General features: G+C 54.6%; 2 protein-coding genes and 1 non-coding gene across 3 annotated transcripts; 2 read left to right on the plus strand and 1 right to left on the minus strand.

Annotated features, from left to right (window-relative positions):
• Positions 1-3,166: 3,166 nt before the first annotated feature.
• On the plus strand, positions 3,167-5,007 carry VGF (VGF nerve growth factor inducible). Its single transcript, XM_037504513.1, is given in 2 exon segments — positions 3,167-4,769; positions 4,772-5,007. Coding segments are annotated over 2 exon segments (1,839 nt in total).
• Positions 5,008-6,527: 1,520 nt separating this feature from the next.
• On the minus strand, positions 6,528-12,715 carry AP1S1 (adaptor related protein complex 1 subunit sigma 1). Its single transcript, XM_037506913.2, has 5 exons — positions 12,619-12,715; positions 10,720-10,898; positions 9,986-10,094; positions 8,607-8,744; positions 6,528-7,411 (listed from the first exon to the last, which is right to left on the minus strand). Exons 1-5 carry the CDS (start codon positions 12,619-12,621, stop codon positions 7,364-7,366), a joined length of 477 nt encoding a protein of 158 aa, XP_037362810.1. The 5' UTR covers positions 12,622-12,715; the 3' UTR covers positions 6,528-7,363.
• Positions 12,716-13,466: 751 nt separating this feature from the next.
• On the plus strand, positions 13,467-13,570 carry LOC119242476 (small nucleolar RNA U13). The gene has a single exon (XR_005124484.1). It is a non-coding gene; the product is annotated as a small nucleolar RNA U13 (small nucleolar RNA).
• Positions 13,571-17,116: the final 3,546 nt, after the last annotated feature.

Consider the following 17,116-nt stretch of genomic DNA (forward strand, 5'->3'; position numbering starts at 1 on the left):
AGGGATCAGAACCCACACACACACAGACGACTGAAGAGGTAAACACAGTTACACAGACTGGAGCGTTACTATGCCCACCCCATCTCTATCTGATCAAATTCACAGTTGCTCCCCCATTCCCCTTCCATTTCTTTCTCCAAGGTGTCTCATTAATCTGTAATACATACACACACACACACCTCGGTATATGCACTCACAGACCCACAGCAACGGTCACTCTAGGCTGGTCTCCCCTCACCTCACACTAGGTCCCCTCACCCCATCAACCTCTCAGTCAGCCCCACAGGCTCCCTTCCTCCCCCCTCCTTCTCTCTTGAGTGACTTCCCCTCCCCCCTCCAGATGTCTGAGCCATCTCTCTCTGATTCATCCTCCTCAGGAAGGTAACGTGACCCCCTCCCCATTCCACTGCTCTCGGAAACCGAGCTGGGAAGACGAAGTGGAGACGGGGAGGAGGTCGAGGAAGGAGGGAGGCACGCAGAGGCAGGGGAGGTCCTAGAGAGTTCTGTGTGGGTAGGTGAGAATGAAACACAGCTTCAGGGGCTGCTGCCCCTCCTCTACCTCCTTTCCTGGGTATCTCCAGTCACCTTGGTTCTCAGCTTTTTCTTTTCTCCTTTAGCCTGTTCCTTCTACCTGTTTCAGATTTCTTCTTTCCTCCCTTTCCTGCCCCCCTCTCTTCTCTTGCCTCTCTCAACAGCTCTCAACCTCTTTCCCTGCAGAGCTGATGGGTTTTCTTCTGGGAAAGTCAAGCCACTGATGGAACCAAGAAGTCACTGCTGGCTATAGAGGGAAAGCACGTGAGTGTGTGTGTGTGTGTGTGTGAGTGTGTGTGTGTGTGTGGTGTGTGAGAGAGGGAAATGATTGAGAGAGAGGAGAATGAGGGTCAGTGCTAGGAAGAGATGAGGAGGGGGTTGAGGACATGCTCTGAAAGAGTCTCTCTCTGAGCCCCTGACCAACCACCCTGATCCTGGTTTCCAGAGCCTTAGGCTGTGGGTACCCGGCATGTGCCCACAGGCACCCCTGTGTCCGCAGTTCTTGTGTGTCTGGTGTGTGTCATTGTCACTCCCCCCCTTTCCCTGCCCACGCCCCCGCACTGCTCTCTGCCTGCACCGCAGCCCCCTCTAGCCTCCCTCCCTCCCCTTCATTCCTGCAGTGGCTGCTCCCCTTGCCTCCTTCCCCTCTCCTCTGCCCCCTCCCCATTTCCGTCCTCCACCCCCCTCCCACCTCCGCCCACGGTTGGTCTCCCTTCAATGGACCCGGCTAGCCGATGGAGTCTCTTTGCGCAATCTGTGCGTCATCGCCCCCCACCCTCCCCGGAACTTCTAACTGTCCAAGCCCCCAGCCCCAGCTCCTCTGGTTGGAGATACGAACGAGGGGTCTGGTGGCAGAGGGGCGATCTCTGACGTTGCACGCTCCCCCCCCCCACCCAATAGCGTTCAAACCTTCCCTTTAAAGCAGTGGAGAGAGCAGGAGTTGAGTCACCCCCTTCACCTGCGCAACCCCCTCCCCACCTGGTCTGCTCTCGCCCTCCAAACGTCCTTTGAGGGGGGAGGGAAGAAAACAGCAGGAGGGAAAGGAACACGAGGGTGGGCTAAAAGGGGGCACAGCAGGGGCTCCAGCATACGCGAGAGTCAGCTGGACAGAAGGACACACCTTTTTCTCCAGACACGCACCGCCCGTGAACAGACACGACACAGAGGCACACACATCCTCAATCTTTCTCTCTTTCTCTTCCGACTCGGACCCTTTCTGACGGGATTATCAAAACCGCAAGATCCACCCATCTGCCCCGGCCAGGGACCGGCACCCCGCACCGCAGATCCGCGGACAGCGCCCGCAGGCGCGCAGATCCTCCTCTTTCAGGTTCACGCCGTCCTTGGGCGTGTTCCCCATAGACAGAGAGACCGGGGGATGGGAGGTCTACCCCTCCTTTGCTCGGAATCCATATCCTTCCCCTCCCCAGTATGGAACTCCTACTGGTTCCCAGTCAGACGCTGGGAGTGTCCCCATCCTATTCCGCTCAGCGATGCGGGCTCCCGCCGCTGCAAGTTGCTCTGTAACCCTCCCTGCCGCCTTGCAGCGTCTCTGCAGCCACCCTTCCATTCATTCTTCCATTCATTCATTCATCCTTTTCTCCTCGTCCCACCTTCATTCATTCATAGACCCCCCCTGCCCCGCCCGCCTCGGCATTTCATTCATTCGTTCATTCATTCATTCATTTCCCCGGTGCTCGGCTAGAGCACGCCCCTCCAGCCCAAGCTCCCAGTACGCAGGCGCAGGCCGGGAGCGGACGGGGTCCTCCAATCACGGAGTAGCCTCCCTCCGCTAGGCGCCCGCCCGCTTCCCCATGAATGAACATTGACGTCAATGGGGCGGGGCGAGCCCACGTGACCCTGCGCGCTCCCCTTTATAAGACGCCAGCGGCGCGGGCGCTGTCCAGCGTGCTGAAGCCGGAGCGAGCGAGCTGCCCGGAGCTGCGCCGACCCAACAGCGCCCAGCCCACCGGAGACGCCAGACCGCGACCGTCGCTCGTATCCCAGCCAGCACTCGGAGCCGAGGCGGACGCGTCCCGATCTTTCCCTGTCCCCACCCCGCCCCGACCCTTCTCTCCACCTCCCGCGTCTGACACCAGCTGGTAAATACTCCGCTGTCCGACCCTCAAACCCTCGGCAACCGTGGGCGTGAGGGAGGGTTCTCTCCTCCCGGATGGGGGGGTGTTGAAAACACAGCGGGAAGCCCCCGGTAAGGGTCCCTGATAAATAGGGAGTCGCCTCTTTTCTCTTGCTGCCTAAGTCGCCCACGCACCATCCGGGGAGTCCTGTAGGGAGGGAGCAGAGATTCCCCCCCCCATCCTTGCTGCTTAATACGTGGGCGCTGGCAGTGAGATGGCTCAGGGAAGGGGGCGAGGAGGCACTGGAGCAAGTGAGGGTTGCGGGCGTTTTCTCATTTACACGACTCCAGAGATCCGGCACATCTTCCGTCTTTGCTCCTAAACATTCCTCTTTTGGGTAAGGTTTAGAGGGACGAGGGAAGCCCCGGATTTCCCGACTAAAGGTGGGGGAAGGGAATACAGAATAAGAGATGGGAAATTCTTACAGAAATTCCCCCCCTTTTTTTTTTCTCCCTTTTTGTCCCTTCTATTTCTCAGTCTCAGGCAGTCCTTTGGCCATGAAATCGCTCAGGTTGTCGGCTTCTACCCTCTTCTGCTTCTTTCTACTGACCAAGGGGTTGGGAGCAGCGCCCCCGGGGCACCCTGAGGCGCAGCCACCTCCCCACAGCTCTGAGCATAAAGAGTCAGTAGCTGGGGAGGCAGTGCCCGGGCAGAAGGATGTTAGCACCCCAGAGGTCCGCGCCGCTCGAAATTCAGAGCCGCAGGACGAGGGAGAGCTTTTCCAGGGCGTGGATCCTCGGGCGCTGGCCACGGTGCTGCTGCAGGCACTTGACCGCCCGGCCTCGCCCCCGGCGCCCGGCAACTCCCAGCAGGGGCCGGAGGAAGAAGCAGCCGAAGCTCTGCTGACAGAGACCGTGCGCAGTCAGACCCACAGCCTCCAGGCGCCCGAGACCCAGGCGCCCGCGGCTCCACCTCGCCCCCAGACTCAGGAAAATGGTCCCGAGCCGGGCGACCCCTCCGAGGAGCTCGAGGCGCTAGCGTCCCTGCTCCAGGAACTGCGAGATTTCAGTCCGAGCAACGCCAAACGACAGCAAGAAACCGCGGCAGCAGAGACCGAAACTCGCACGCACACGCTGACCCGAGTCAACCTGGAGAGCCCGGGGCCCGAGCGCGTGTGGCGCGCTTCCTGGGGAGAGTTCCAGGCGCGCGTCCCGGAGCGCTCGCCCCTGCCTCCCCCTGCTCCCCCGCAATTCCAGGCGCGTGTGCCCGAGAACGGGCCCCTTCCCGAAACCCACCAGTTCGGGGAAGTCGTGTCCTCCCCCAAAACACACCTAGGCGAGGCACTGGCACCCCTCTCCAAGGCGTACCCAGGCCTGGGCGTTCCCTTCCCCAAGGTGCGCCGGCCGGAGAGCTCCCTCCTGGGCGGCTCGGAGGCGGGGGAGCGCCTTCTACAGCAAGGGCTGGCGCAGGTAGAGGCCGGGCGGCGGCAGGCGGAGGCCACGCGGCAGGCCGCGGCGCAGGAGGAGCGGCTGGCCGACCTCGCCTCCGACCTGCTGCTCCAGTATTTGCTGCAGGGCGGGGCCCGGCAGCGCGGCCTGGGGGGTCGCGGGCTGCAGGAGCAGGAGCGCGAGAGCGAGCGGGAGGAGGCGGCCGAGCAGGAGCGCCGCGGCGGGGAGGACAGGGCGGGGGGAGAGGACGAGGAGGCGGCCGAGGCGGAGGCCGAGGCGGAGGAGGCGGAGAGGGCGCGGCAGAACGCGCTGCTGTTCGCCGAGGAGGAGGACGCGGAGGCCGGCGCGGAGGACAAGCGCTCCCAGGAGGAGACGCCCGGCCACCGGCGCAAGGAGGCCGAGGGCCCGGCGGCGGGCGGCGAGGACGACGACGACGAGGAGATGGACCCGCAGACGATCGACAGCCTCATCGAGCTGTCCACCAAGCTGCACCTGCCCGCGGACGACGTGGTCAGCATCATCGAGGAGGTGGAGGAGAAGCGGAAGCGGAAGAAGAACGCCCCCCCCGAGCCCGTGCCGCCCCCGCGGGGCGCCCCCGCCCCGACGCGCGTCCGCTCCCCGCAGCCCCCGGCCCCGGCCCCCGCCCCCGCGCGCGACGAGCTGCCCGAGTGGAACGAGGTGCTCCCGCCCTGGGACCGGGCGGAGGACGAGCTGTTCCCCCCGGGCCCTACCACCCCCTCCCCAACTACATCCGGCCGCGGACGCTGCAGCCGCAGCCCGCCGCCCGCCGCCGCCACTTCCACCACGCCCTGCCGCCGCCGCGCCCCCGCCCCGACCCCGAGGCCCAGGCGCGGCGCGCGCAGGAGGCGGCGGAGGCCGAGGAGCGCCGGCTGCAGGAGCAGGAGGAGCTGGAGAATTACATCGAGCACGTGCTGCTCCGGCGCCCGTAGCCGGCCCCGCCCCCGCGCGCCTCGGCCGCGCGCCCCGCCGCCCCCCTCCGTGTTGCTCCCCGGCTCCCCGGTGTTTGCATGCTCCCCGCCCCGCCGCGGCCGCCGGCCGGCCCCGCCCCGGCTCGGCCGCGCCCCCGCCGGCCCGGCCTCCTCGCAGGCCCGGCGTCCGAATCCCCAAAACTCACTTACGGGTGTCCCGGGACCAGCCCTGGCGGGCGAGTGGTTTGTGCGAGTTCCTGCGCCCCGCGGGGCTGCGTCCCCTGCTCGTCCCTCCGGGACCTTCCCCTCCGACTCCGGAAAAGCAGTTCCAGTTAGTTGTGTGAAGTGTGTCTGTCTCCGGCCCTCCGAGCCTCTCCAGATCGCTGTGAATTGACCCTTCTTTCCCTTTTCTGTTGTAAATACCCCTCACGGAGGAAATAGTTTTGCTAAGAAATAAAAGTGACTATTTTATTAGGACTTTGTTATCGGTTATTCACCCGTCCCCTAGGGCCTCTGTGGCCCTTCCCAAGGGGCGGTGAGGGGAGCGCCAGCCAGGACCCCTGTCTCCTCCAGCTCTAAATCAAAATCAAAATTTGAGTGGTGGAGCCACTTTCAACCATATTTAGGGGCCGCACACTGTCCGTAGCTATGAAGAAATGCTGAATTCCACTTCCAGCCAGAGCTGAGTGGATAAGGTGCTGCAGTTCTGGGGCACCTAGAAGGCTCTGCTAAGACCCAGGGCCAGCTGGGCAGTGCTGGATGGTTCCTCAAGCCCCTCTTCATCCAAATGAAGGGGCTTCCCTTAAATGGCCCCTAAATCCCCTGGTCCCATGTATTTCACAAGAACTGTGGGGAGGAGGGATGACTAGCAGACACAGAAACGATTGGTTTTAGGGATCATCCAACGCTTTTCCCAGCATAGGGAGGAGGAGATACCCTTGAATTCCTGACTTCCCTACCCCAATAAAAGGAAACCAGGGAATGAAATCTTCCACAGGGAAACCTCCGGGAGTGGCACCCGAGTTGCCCCTCTCTGGCTGAGGGCAGCTCCAGGAGCTGATGGCACTGCCCTCAGGGAGGTCTTGAGCCCAGGGATCTGTCTGGGGTAGGAGTGCCAGACAAAACACAGGCCACCCAGTTAAATGAGCATTTCAGATTAAAAAAAAAAAGTGTGTTTACACAGGACACACTTATACTAAAAATAGTATTATCACTCATATTAAAAGTGTCCAGTCTCCCTGGTGGCGCAAGGGGTGAAGTCTCAGCACTATGAAGCTGCTAGGGAGCTGACGCACATGGCGTAGCAGATCTCTCCTGTCTCACCAGCTGCTCCCCTCAGCAGTGTATTTCACTAGATCTCCCTGTTCTGCTCCCACTCTGTCTCTGGTGAATTCTCTCACCCCACACACCTCTGGCCTATACCCCAGCTTTTGTATGCATAAATAAAAAATAAATCTTTAAAAAAAAAAGGAGATAGTACTTCCAAGAAATAGTTAGGATCTGCCTTTAAAAAAATAAATAAAATAAAATAAACTGGTGTCCTCTCCCCTCCCCCCTACATCTGGCAAGCCTGGTTCAGGGAAGAAATGAAGGGCAGTGCTCCCTTAATCTTCTGTCTGATCCCAGCAGCCATTCCTTCCTTCACAGAGCCTGAGGCAGGCAAAGTCCAGAAATGTTTTTACTTTTATTTCAGAGTAAAGGAAATAAAGTCCGACACTCCCCCCACCCCACCCCTTAGCTTCTGCGTCACCCAGAACCAGGAGTGACAGAAACCCAGTCTCCCATGAAGCCTGCCCTTCCCCCAACCCTCCCTTTCCTCAAAGTGGCAAGGTTAGAAAAAAATTAACTAAGCTGTTGCTCCCCTGGCATTGGACAGAGGCCCCACCGCAGTCAAGAAGGACGGAGAGAGAGCGGATGCGGGAAAGGACTTCCCTTTCACTACACAGAAGCCCCTCCCAGGCAGAGCAGCAGCCCTGGCTGGCTTCGGGAGGGGTGGAGGTAGGTTATGGGGCAGGGAGAAGAGAAGAGCCCTGAACACCTTTTCCCTTTAACCTGACATATTTATATATTTACAGTTATAAGGGAGGGGAGGAAGTTGGGGGTAACATTAGTTCCTCAAAGGCAGGGAATGAAAACCAAATAGCACCCCTGCTTGGTCACATTTTCCTATCTCCTAACTCCTAAAACCTTCTTTGGGAAAACGGGAAACAGGAAGTATGGGATGAAGGAAGGGAATGTTTGAGGGTCCTGAGCCCAGAGCTCACTCCAAATGAAGATGAAGCAGCAGAGGGGGCAGCTGGGTCCCACCAAGAAAAGGGCAGCTCCTGCCCCACCTCTCCGCCAGCTCTCCACATCTCCACATGGCACAGGGCGGGGGCTATGCCAGCCCCATCTCCTCCAGCACACTGCGTGGCGACTCATCCTCCTAAGGCAGAGACAGACAGGGTGACGCAGAGATACCAGGAGAGGCAGACAGGGAATGAGGGAGGGGGTGAGCAAGACAAAGCAATCATGAGGACAGAGGCAGAGTGGTGGGGAGCAGAGAGACATGGGGAGGGGAGAGAGAAGCCAATATGAGCCCAACTCAGGAAACTCTTCACAGGAGCTCACTAGCCTCCACCCCCAGAGTCAACAGTGGCCAGGAGGGGTACCAGGTTGAGTCTACCACCATCCAGAGAACCCAGAGTGTGCTGAGCAGGGGGCGCAGTCTTAGTACCCAAGGGAAAAGGAGAGAGGTTGGAACCTAGGGTGCTTTCCCAGGGCTGGGGAGTGACAAATGGTTGGGCTTTTTTTTTCCCCCAGAGTGGGGGGGAGTAGAATAAGAGGTTGGCATCAGGGAAGGTGAACCAGACTGCAGAGAGATGAGTCATTAGGGTCTGAGCAGAGCACTAGTAATAGGAGTGTGAGTGTGTGTGTGTGTGTGTGTGTGTGTGTAGGGGAAGCTGGACCAGTGAGTTGGCAAGTTCAATTCTTCCTTTTCTCCTACTGCAGAGATGAGCCCCCACATCTCTCCCCCTCCTCAGAGCCAGCTCGGCTGGCTTGCTCGTCACTGCAGATTCTGGTGACTCATCTCCCTGCACCAAGTCTCAGCAGTGGCACAGCAGAGAGGGGGCAGGCAGTAATGGGGAGAGGGCGGGGGTGCTGGATAGCTGGGAGAACCAACAGCCAGGTGCCCCTACCCCAACCTCCAAATCGCCCGTCTTTTGCTTCTGAGAAGCAGGGACTTTTGAGTATGTGAGTGTAAAAAAGAAGGGGGGAGATACCACGGAAGTAAAGTATGAGCTATCATGTGCCCCTTCTCCAATTCTCTGAGCAAGCCTTAATGCCAAGAGAAGTGTGGGACAAAGGAGGTTTCACTGGGATGAGGCACCTTGGGTTCTGGGAGAAGCAGAGGAGAATTGGCAGGGCAGGCTATGTGCCAGCCCCACTTTTACCCTGTGCAATTATGGCTTGAGGGCAAGCTGGACAACAGGGTGCCAAAGGGCCAGATGCCACAGGGAGGGGGCCGCCAGGTGGTGGCGGGGAGGAGATAACTGTGGCCAGTGGGCAGGGTGTCCGGGGAAGGAAGGGTACACTCCGCCTCGGAACTCTTTCTCCTCCTCACTGTCCCAGGTCCATACCTCCTGCAGCAGGTCAGCCTGCTCGATGGCCTTCAGCACACTCTTCTTGGAGGTATCCTGGACGTCACCCCCCATCAAAAACTCATCCAAGATGAAGTAGGCCTTCTCAAAGTTGAAGATGATGTCTAGCTCACACACCTGGGAAGAGGGAGAGAAGGCAAAGTTGAGTGATCAGATGCATTCCCACGCACCAGCACACACCCCCTCTTTTCTTACCCATGGTCCTCTCCATGACCATGCCTCCAAACTTGGGTTCTGGCCCCTGGTCTTAGGTCCTCCCAACCCCCAAGGACTTAGAGCTTGGTTTAGCGCTTCCTTTTCCTTATACTCTTTCTCTGTGATCATGTTACACATTGTAACACATTAGGTACTTCTAGTATTCAGTTGCCTGAATCGCCTCTTTTTTTTAAATTTATTTATGCATAGAAGAACTGGGGCGTAGGCCAGAGATGTAGGGGGTGAGAAGATTCACCAGACAGAGACAGAGTGGAGAGCAAAACAGGCAGAGCCACTGAAATACACTGCTGAGGGGAGCAGTGGGCAAGACAGGAGAGGTCTGCTGCACCATGTGGGTTAGCACCCTGGCAGGGGATCAAACTCAGGCAGGCCGTGATGGTGATAGGGCTGAGACTTAATCCCTATGCCACCATGGAGGCCCCTACCTGAATCTCCTCTTGACTGTGTTTTCTGTTGCCTTCTCCCACCCACCCCCATATCTGTGACACTGTCCAGGGTACCTCTCCCTAGGTACTGTAGGGTAGGGAAGGAGATTCTGGATCATGGGTGAAAAGACTTGAGTTCCAAGTGGGACTCTTGTTACTATCAGCCAGCTATACATCAGTTAATTTCTCTAGTCTCAGTTTTTCATCTGAATACAGAGACACCAACGCCCACCCTTAGGATGCAGCAAGGAACAAACAAGAGAACCTGAAAGCACTTTGTAAATTGTGAAGTGGAATACAAATCACAGAGTTTTTTATTAAGGTCTGAACTGACTGCCATGGTGCAGGCAGGCAATACCCCATTCAAAATCTCCGGGCATCAGACCCAGACATAGGCAATAACAAAAACTCTATAAGGTTCCAATATAAAGTCAAGATCTGGAACCGCTGATAAAATCTGAAGCTCAATGGCCTCTGTCCTTAAAAGACAGAGCTCTAGATGGACTGATTAAGTGGCAGATTCTGGTCCCCACCTAACTCCCCCAGACTGATTTAGGGGTATGGCTAATAGGTTTAAGATTTTTAAAAAGATTTAAGATTAATTTCTGTTCTCACTGTTCCCCCTAAGTCTGCCAGGGCAGAGATTGGAAGGGCCCCACAGTTTGGTCGTAAGAGGGGACTGCTGGGTACGGAAACTGGGTTGGGGGGGAGACTTACACTGCCAAAGTACTTGTCCAGGAGCTCCACATATCTGTGGATCAGTTCCAGCGTGATGAGCTCATTATCTTGGCCCTCGATGGCACAGCAGAAGTAGAGGCTGGCATATCTGAGGACAGGGCACACGTGGGAGAGCTGAGAGGCCGTTGGGCTGGCTTCAGGACCCGAGCATTTTTCACTTAATCCTCCCATTTCTCCCCATTCCCAACTCAGGGTCTGCGTCCCTACTGGACACAGGCAGGAAAGCTCCTTGATCCAAAAATAGTAACTCACTCTTAGTGCCCCTTTACAAACACAGGCAAAGCACAAGCTCTTTCTCTCTTGCACTCTGACCTGCTCAGTTTGACTCAGCAAAAACCTCAGCCAACTAATTCACCTGCTCAGAGAAGGAACTGGAAAGGGTGTACGTGTTTGGGGGTAGGGGTGTGGAGAAGCAGCACAGGATCTATGATTGCAAGAGCATGTGCAATGGAAAAGACAACAAGACAGGGCCATGGGCCAGAGGTATGTGTGTGAGGTTGTGTCAGGCTTCAGCACAGGCAGGTGGGGAAAAAGAATTTCTTCTAGCTGGGTTTGGAAAGTAAGGGATATTGTAGTTCAATGCTGCCTCCAATTGTCGTTCGCTCCCATCTCTCCCTGACCTAAGGGACCACTTAGTTTTCAGTCATTTGAACCCACTGCCAGACACCAGTCAAGCAGAATCCAGGCAGGTCTGCAAGCAGGTGGGGAGGCACCTCTTATAGACGACTTTGAGGTCCCTCCACTCCAGGAAGCTGCACATCTTGGGCTTTCGAGCCAGAACAACCTGCATAAGCTCCCGAACCATCTTCTTTCGTTCCTTGTCTGATGTGGCCAGGTACCATTTTTGCAGCCTCAGTTTCCCCTGCCGGCTGAATAGCAGCATGAATCGCATCTGGGGGGGAAGAAAGGGGAGGCATAAACACAGTCCCAAACTCATCCCATCTAACTTTTCTCTACTCACAGCTCCTGCTTTCCTCAAAAATCAGCCTTTGCTGTCAACTCTGGCTATTTCCTGCCTTTCTACCCTCGAGGTCAGAGCTTCAGAGCCTTTCATTTGGGTTCGAATCCTGTCCCACCATTTGAATATTTTGCCTTGGGCAAATAATTACTTTATGTCTTTGGGCTTCAGTTTCTAGCTGTAAAATGGAGATGATGAAAGTTCTTACTGTAGGAAGTTAAAAGAGATTAAATGAGTTGATACATGCACCAGTGCCTGGCACATCTTACACACTGTAACACATTAGGTCCTACTAGTTTTATTCCCTGCGCTCCGGTTTCCTAAACTTGTTTTCCAAAGATAAGTAAAATGTCTAGCACGGTGACAAGCAGCCCATACATAACTGATGCAAAAGAGATGTCTGTTTTCTTCCATGCTCCTTCATGTCCATGCTGAAATCGGATATTTTATTCCTGGAGAAGTTACCCCACTTCCCCACCCACCCTAGGCAGTCCCATGCCCAAGGGGCTCCGAAGTTAGCACATGGTACTGGTCCTCAAATTCCATCCTCCTCTTTCCTCACTCAGGTATCTGGCTACTGACATTTAGAGCACCTGCTGCTAAGCACCCACTTGTCTCCAGATAAGAGGGGACCGGTTCCCTTTCAGTCTCTCAGAACACATCCATCCAGGATGGTTCCCCTAGAGAATGTTCATGGGGACAAAGTGCAACCTGGGTAGAGTGTGTGTGGGGGGCTGTCTTTCGAGTTCTCACAATCCCATGCACTGCCAGCTTCCCACTTTCAGGAGGTCCAGGTCACATCCTGGAGTCACCTCATTCTCTCTTCAACTCTCTCTACGGGCATTGCCAGGGCTGCAATCCCTGGGCGTGCGGAAGAATACTACTTTAAAGATCTGGGGTTTTCGGCGCTGGGGAAGGGAAGGCGTCGCTGGTGTGGCGGGAGGTGAACACCGGCCCGCAAGGTAGTTGCGCGAGCTTAAGATGGGGGCGGGGGAGCAGGAAGACGGAAGACCTGGGTTCCGGAAAGGGGACTGGGAGGCAGAGGAGGCGGGGACTGAGAACTCCGGGGCCCGGGGTCCCAAAACGTGGTTCTTTGAGGGCAAACCCTCGAGCCCCCCTCGTTTCCCCACCTGACCCCACCTTCCAGACGAGCAGGACAACAACCCGAGGCAGGACGTCCACTCCTCGCACCCGGAAACTGTTCCCTCCCACACGCCGGCCCCACGCCGGCCGCCGCTTCCCCGGGGGCTGCCCGGGAACTGAGGGAACTGAGGGGCTCCGGGGCCCGCGAGCCGCACGCCCTCCCTTCGCGAGCAGGCCCCCGGCCCCCGCGCTCCCCGGGCGGGCTGCCTGCAGAGGTCGGGGTCCTCTGGATCGCGACCCGCGCGGTCCCCTTGGCGCCCGTCGGCCCCACGGCCGCCTAGTGACCCCCACAATCGCCCTACAAAAGCGCCCCCTCCCCGCCCCTTCTCCCTAATGCCATTCCCGGTCGCTCTGCCTTTTGAGAACGGCTCGCCCACCCGCCCGGCCGCGCGAGGGCCTCTGAGGACCGGAGGAGGAAAGAGCGGCTTATACAGAGGGTGGCCCCCAAGGACCCCGCAGGTGCAGCCCACGCCCCTCGGTTCCCCCTCCCCTCTCTCTTCGCACAGCCTACCATCCTGCAGCCTCCGGCTCGGCGCGTCCCTCTTCGGCCACCGTAGGTGCCAGCTCCACTCCTTTTTTATCCTTTCTCTTCCTTCCCTCCCTCTGGCCCGAAGCCCCGCCCCGTCCCGCCCCGGCTTCCAGGCCCGTAGCGTGGTGTACTGCGCAGGCGCCAAGGCTGCGGGGCGCGCGGGCGGGGTTGGAGGCGGAGAAGCGGAAGCCATGGCAACCTGGTCCTTGACTTCAGCTTGAGTTGCCCTGTCGTCATGGCAACAAGGCTGTCAAGTGGGCAGGCTGGAGGATGGGAGAGGGGGACAATGAAGTCCTCGCGCTTTGGAACCTTGGGGGAAAAGGCGGGAAAAGGGGTGAGAGGAGGCTGGAGCGTGTGAGGAAGCAAGGAGGGCGAATAGAAGTGGCCTGGACTCATGAGAGGGGGCAGGTGGGCATTGGATGGAGGGAAGGCAGATGAGGAAGACAGGAAGACAAAGGGTAACAGGAGGGGGGTGCAGACGTAAGTAAAGTATAGAACTCGACATAGGTATTTCCTGAGGACCTGCGAGATGCAGCACTCTTCAAGTTAGAGAAATGTGGAGGCAAAGGAAGCGAGAACTTAAAGAGAAAAGGAATATAATATATAAAAGATGATGTATATAAAAGATGATAATATATAAAAGATGATATAAAAGGTGATGTAAAGAAAAGGTGGGGGCGAAGGCTGAATTAAGGTGAAAGGGGAAGAAATAAAGAAAATCTTCAAAGTCAGCACCGTCAGAACTGGAAAGGGGCAGATGTAATCCACACAGGTGGAAAGATGAGGATGTAAATTATAATATGAGCTTTTGGTTGAGAATGTGAGTGTGGATCCTTTTCCGGTTCATAAGCATGATGATTGGGTGCTCACGCGGCTGTGTGAGATGTGCCTCCCTTAAACCTTGTTACGACGTCGGCACATTACCCTTCTGACGTGAAAAAAAAAAAAAAAGAGAATGTGAGTGTGTACATCTCTGTGTGTTCATGTGGCAAAGTGCTTTGTATATAAGAAAAAAATCTTAAATTTTGTCATGCTGAAAACTCAGTGGCTATTTCTAGATAATTGTTGGTAAATAATGATGCTGTTATTTTTGAGCAGCACTTGAAGCATTGTTGATAAGGCCTTCACTTTATCTTCTTTCCCCACCTTTCTCTTTGTTTCAGAGGTAATTTTCTCTAGTTGCAAGAGGATGGGCCTCCTTCACTTGGGTGGAATTTGATCTTTGACCCTTACTTGATCTCCAGCCTGGGGGGGGGGGCGCGGTCATTTAACCCTCCATTTCCTCATTTATTTATTTATTTATTTTTAAAGATTTATTTATTTATGCATACAAGAACTGGGGTATAGGCCAGAGGTGTAGGGGATGAGAGGATTCACCAGAGACAGAGTGGAGAGCTGAACATGCAGATATAGGAAATACACTGCTGAGGGGAGCAGCAGCACAGAAGACAGGAGAGGTCTGCTACAGCATGTGGGTTGGCTCCCTTGCGGGTATGGAACTCATGCTGCAGTGGCTGGCGGCAGCTTGACAGCGCTGTATCTTTAACCTCTGCACCACCAGGGAGGCCCCCCTCTATTTTCTCATTTAAAAGATGAAAATACACTGGGGCGAGACAGGAGAGATCTGTTGGACCACGTGAGTCGCTCCCTTACCAGGGATCGAACTCAGGCTGTCGTGGTGGTAGCCCTGAGACTTAACTCCTAGGCCATTCTTTTACCCCCATACCTCTGGCATTGCATCCCAGTTCTTCTATGCAATAAAAAATTAATTAATTAAAAATAATTTTAAAAAATGAAAATAGTGATACCTACTGCAACCTGTGTGGCAATCTACCTGTATTGTCCCAAGTATGTATCTGGCACAATGTAAACATTTGATACTTTCGATCCCCAGCTGCTCCCCGGCCACTGCAGGAGGGTCCCACATGGCGCGCAGACCTCTCCTGCCGCCCGCTGCTCCCCTCAGCAGTGTACTTCGGTCCTTCTGCCTGCTCTGCTCCCCGCTCTGGCTCTGGTGAATTCTCTCACCCTCCCGCGCTTCTGACTGTACCCAGTGCTTGTATAAATAAATAAATAAATAAATAAATAAAAAAAAAAAAACACATTAAACCTTTAAAAAAAAGAGTAATATCAGTAAAGCAATTTTACAGTTAGAAAGAACAGACTATTATGGAGTGGAGAGAAGGACTGGACGTGTGTAAGGAGGGTTGAAAACAAAACAAAGGAAAAGAAATGTGGGGAGAGGAGGTTGGATATGAGGAAGTGTTAGGGGGAAAAAGGATGTCCCAAAGCAAATTCCATATAGGCTTTGTGGACTCCACCCCCACCCCAGGTCAAAGCCAAAGACACTGGGAACTCCAAATCCCATCACCACCAAAGGGAAGGTGGCTGGGACCTGAGGGTGAGGTTAAGCAGCCAGGTGGATACAAAAGGCAGACACGTGGGCTTTGGGGGCTCTCTCCATTTTTTGGGCTCTCGGCCAGTTCGCAGCGTCCGGCCAGCTCTGAGAGTGACTTTGGGTTTCCAGGTCGTCGGATCAGGTAGGACGCATTAAAGACTTTATTTCCCTATTTTCTCCCTGAGTTGTACATTTTCCTTATTTCTTTTTCTCTTGTAAATAAACCTTTTATTAACCCTTTTGTGTGTGTCTGTAGTAGAGTATTCATAAGTCCCTTTAAAGCGCGCGGGTGAGGACCCACAGCCAGGAACCTGTTTAATATCGGGGTTGCTCTATAACAGAAGGACTGAGCAGTGAGGTAAAGACGGAGCAGAGAGGTAGGCAACAGCTGGTAAAATTGTGGAAGCTCTTGGGATGTAAACTCCTACACTTCTTGGAAAGCTCATACTTTCTAAACTTTCTTGTCTCTATGTGTGCAACTTGTTTCTCTAGCTGCAGAATCAGATAAGATTCATGATAAAACTGATAGAATTATGAGCTTTGCTCATGTATAACCAGAACTCAAGTGGTTCAAACTAATTAGAAGATAGTGGACTGGATTTCTTCATTGTTAATGAATGATGAATGTCTGAGTTGGTGGATCCAATACTGTTTGTACCTGTAGATGAATTCAGATGTGATGTAGTGGGTAGTTGGGAGTCGTTATGGTTGTCTGAGGTGATAAATAACGTGGTGAAAATGTTTTAACAAAGCTAATCCAATAAGGGGATAGTTCGAAAGACAAACTGGAACATTGGAAATCATCTAGGAGGCAGTTTGGGAATCTAGGCATGAGGATGAAATGAAGAGGGACAAATTAGAGAGATATCTGTAATGAGCAATCAACTAGAGTTGGTAACTCATCTCACTAGAGAAGAAAGAAGAAGAAGCAAAGATGAGCCTGGAAGCTCAGTGGCACCATGTGCATAAGTGGCAAAATGGAAGAGGTGAGATTCTCCTTCATAGGTGCAGATGGTGTTTGCATGTCCTTCTATAAACCATGCTGATACCACCCAGTGTCTGCTCTCATCCGTTTGAGGAGCTGTTCTCTGCAGTAGAAGCAAGTGCTCCAGATGATCTCTGAAGCCTTCCAGGTCCATGAGTCTGTGGTCTGTGTTTCTCCCTCCGGTAATGCTCTCTGTATTCACTTTTTTTTCTTTTCTTTTTTTTTTTTCTTTAAGATTTATTTATTTATTTATACAAGCACTGAGTAGAGTCAGAAACACGGGAGGGTGAGAGAATTCACCAGAGCCAGAGCGGGGAACAGAACAGGCAGACTGATGAAATACACTGCTGAGAGCTGTGGGCTCCGCAGAAGAGGTCTGCGCGCCATGTGGGACCCTCACCAGTGGCCGGGATTGAACTGGCACTGCAGAGGCTGCAGGCAGCTTCGCAGGCTAGTGCTCACCCGCTGCACCACCAGGGGAGGCCCTGTACTCACTTCTTTTGCCTGTTCCGTAAACAGCCATAGTCCCCCAATCATATTATTTGCAGTCATCTCTGAAAATTTTAAAACTTTTTAAAAAAAGATTTTTAAAATTTATTTTTATGTAGAAGAACTGGGGTGTAGGCCAGAGATGCAGGGATGAGAGGATTCACCAGAGACAGAGTGGGGAGCAGTACAGGCAGATCTACTAAAATACATTGCTAAGTTGGGGGCAGCAGGTGAGACAGGAGAGGTCTGTGGGGGATGGAGGGAAACTATATTGAATTCAGGCTGGTCTTGGGGGTTTGTGGTGGTAGCACTGAGACTTCTCCCTAGGCCACCAGGAGACCCTAACCTTTTATTTTTAACCGAGCAACTGAGACTTTATATTGCTGTTCCTAACAGTCCTGATGGTTAGAATACTTTCTTTAGTAGATGTTTTCCATTCTTTTCCACCTTCTATTCTAAACTGCCTCTTGAGAGTTTGGGAACCCCACTCTATGAGTCTACAGGGAAAGAAAACAAGCTCCCACTGTAGCACCTGAAATTTCTAGACATTTGCTTCCATGGCCCTCTTTGCAATGCCAGAATGGGCCTGTCTCCTGGACTTGGCTAAT

The sequence above is a fragment of the Talpa occidentalis genome, unplaced genomic scaffold (genome assembly GCF_014898055.3).
Source record: "Talpa occidentalis isolate TD23 unplaced genomic scaffold, MPIMG_talOcc4v2.1 talOcc4.12, whole genome shotgun sequence".
Lineage (NCBI taxonomy): Eukaryota > Metazoa > Chordata > Mammalia > Eulipotyphla > Talpidae > Talpa > Talpa occidentalis.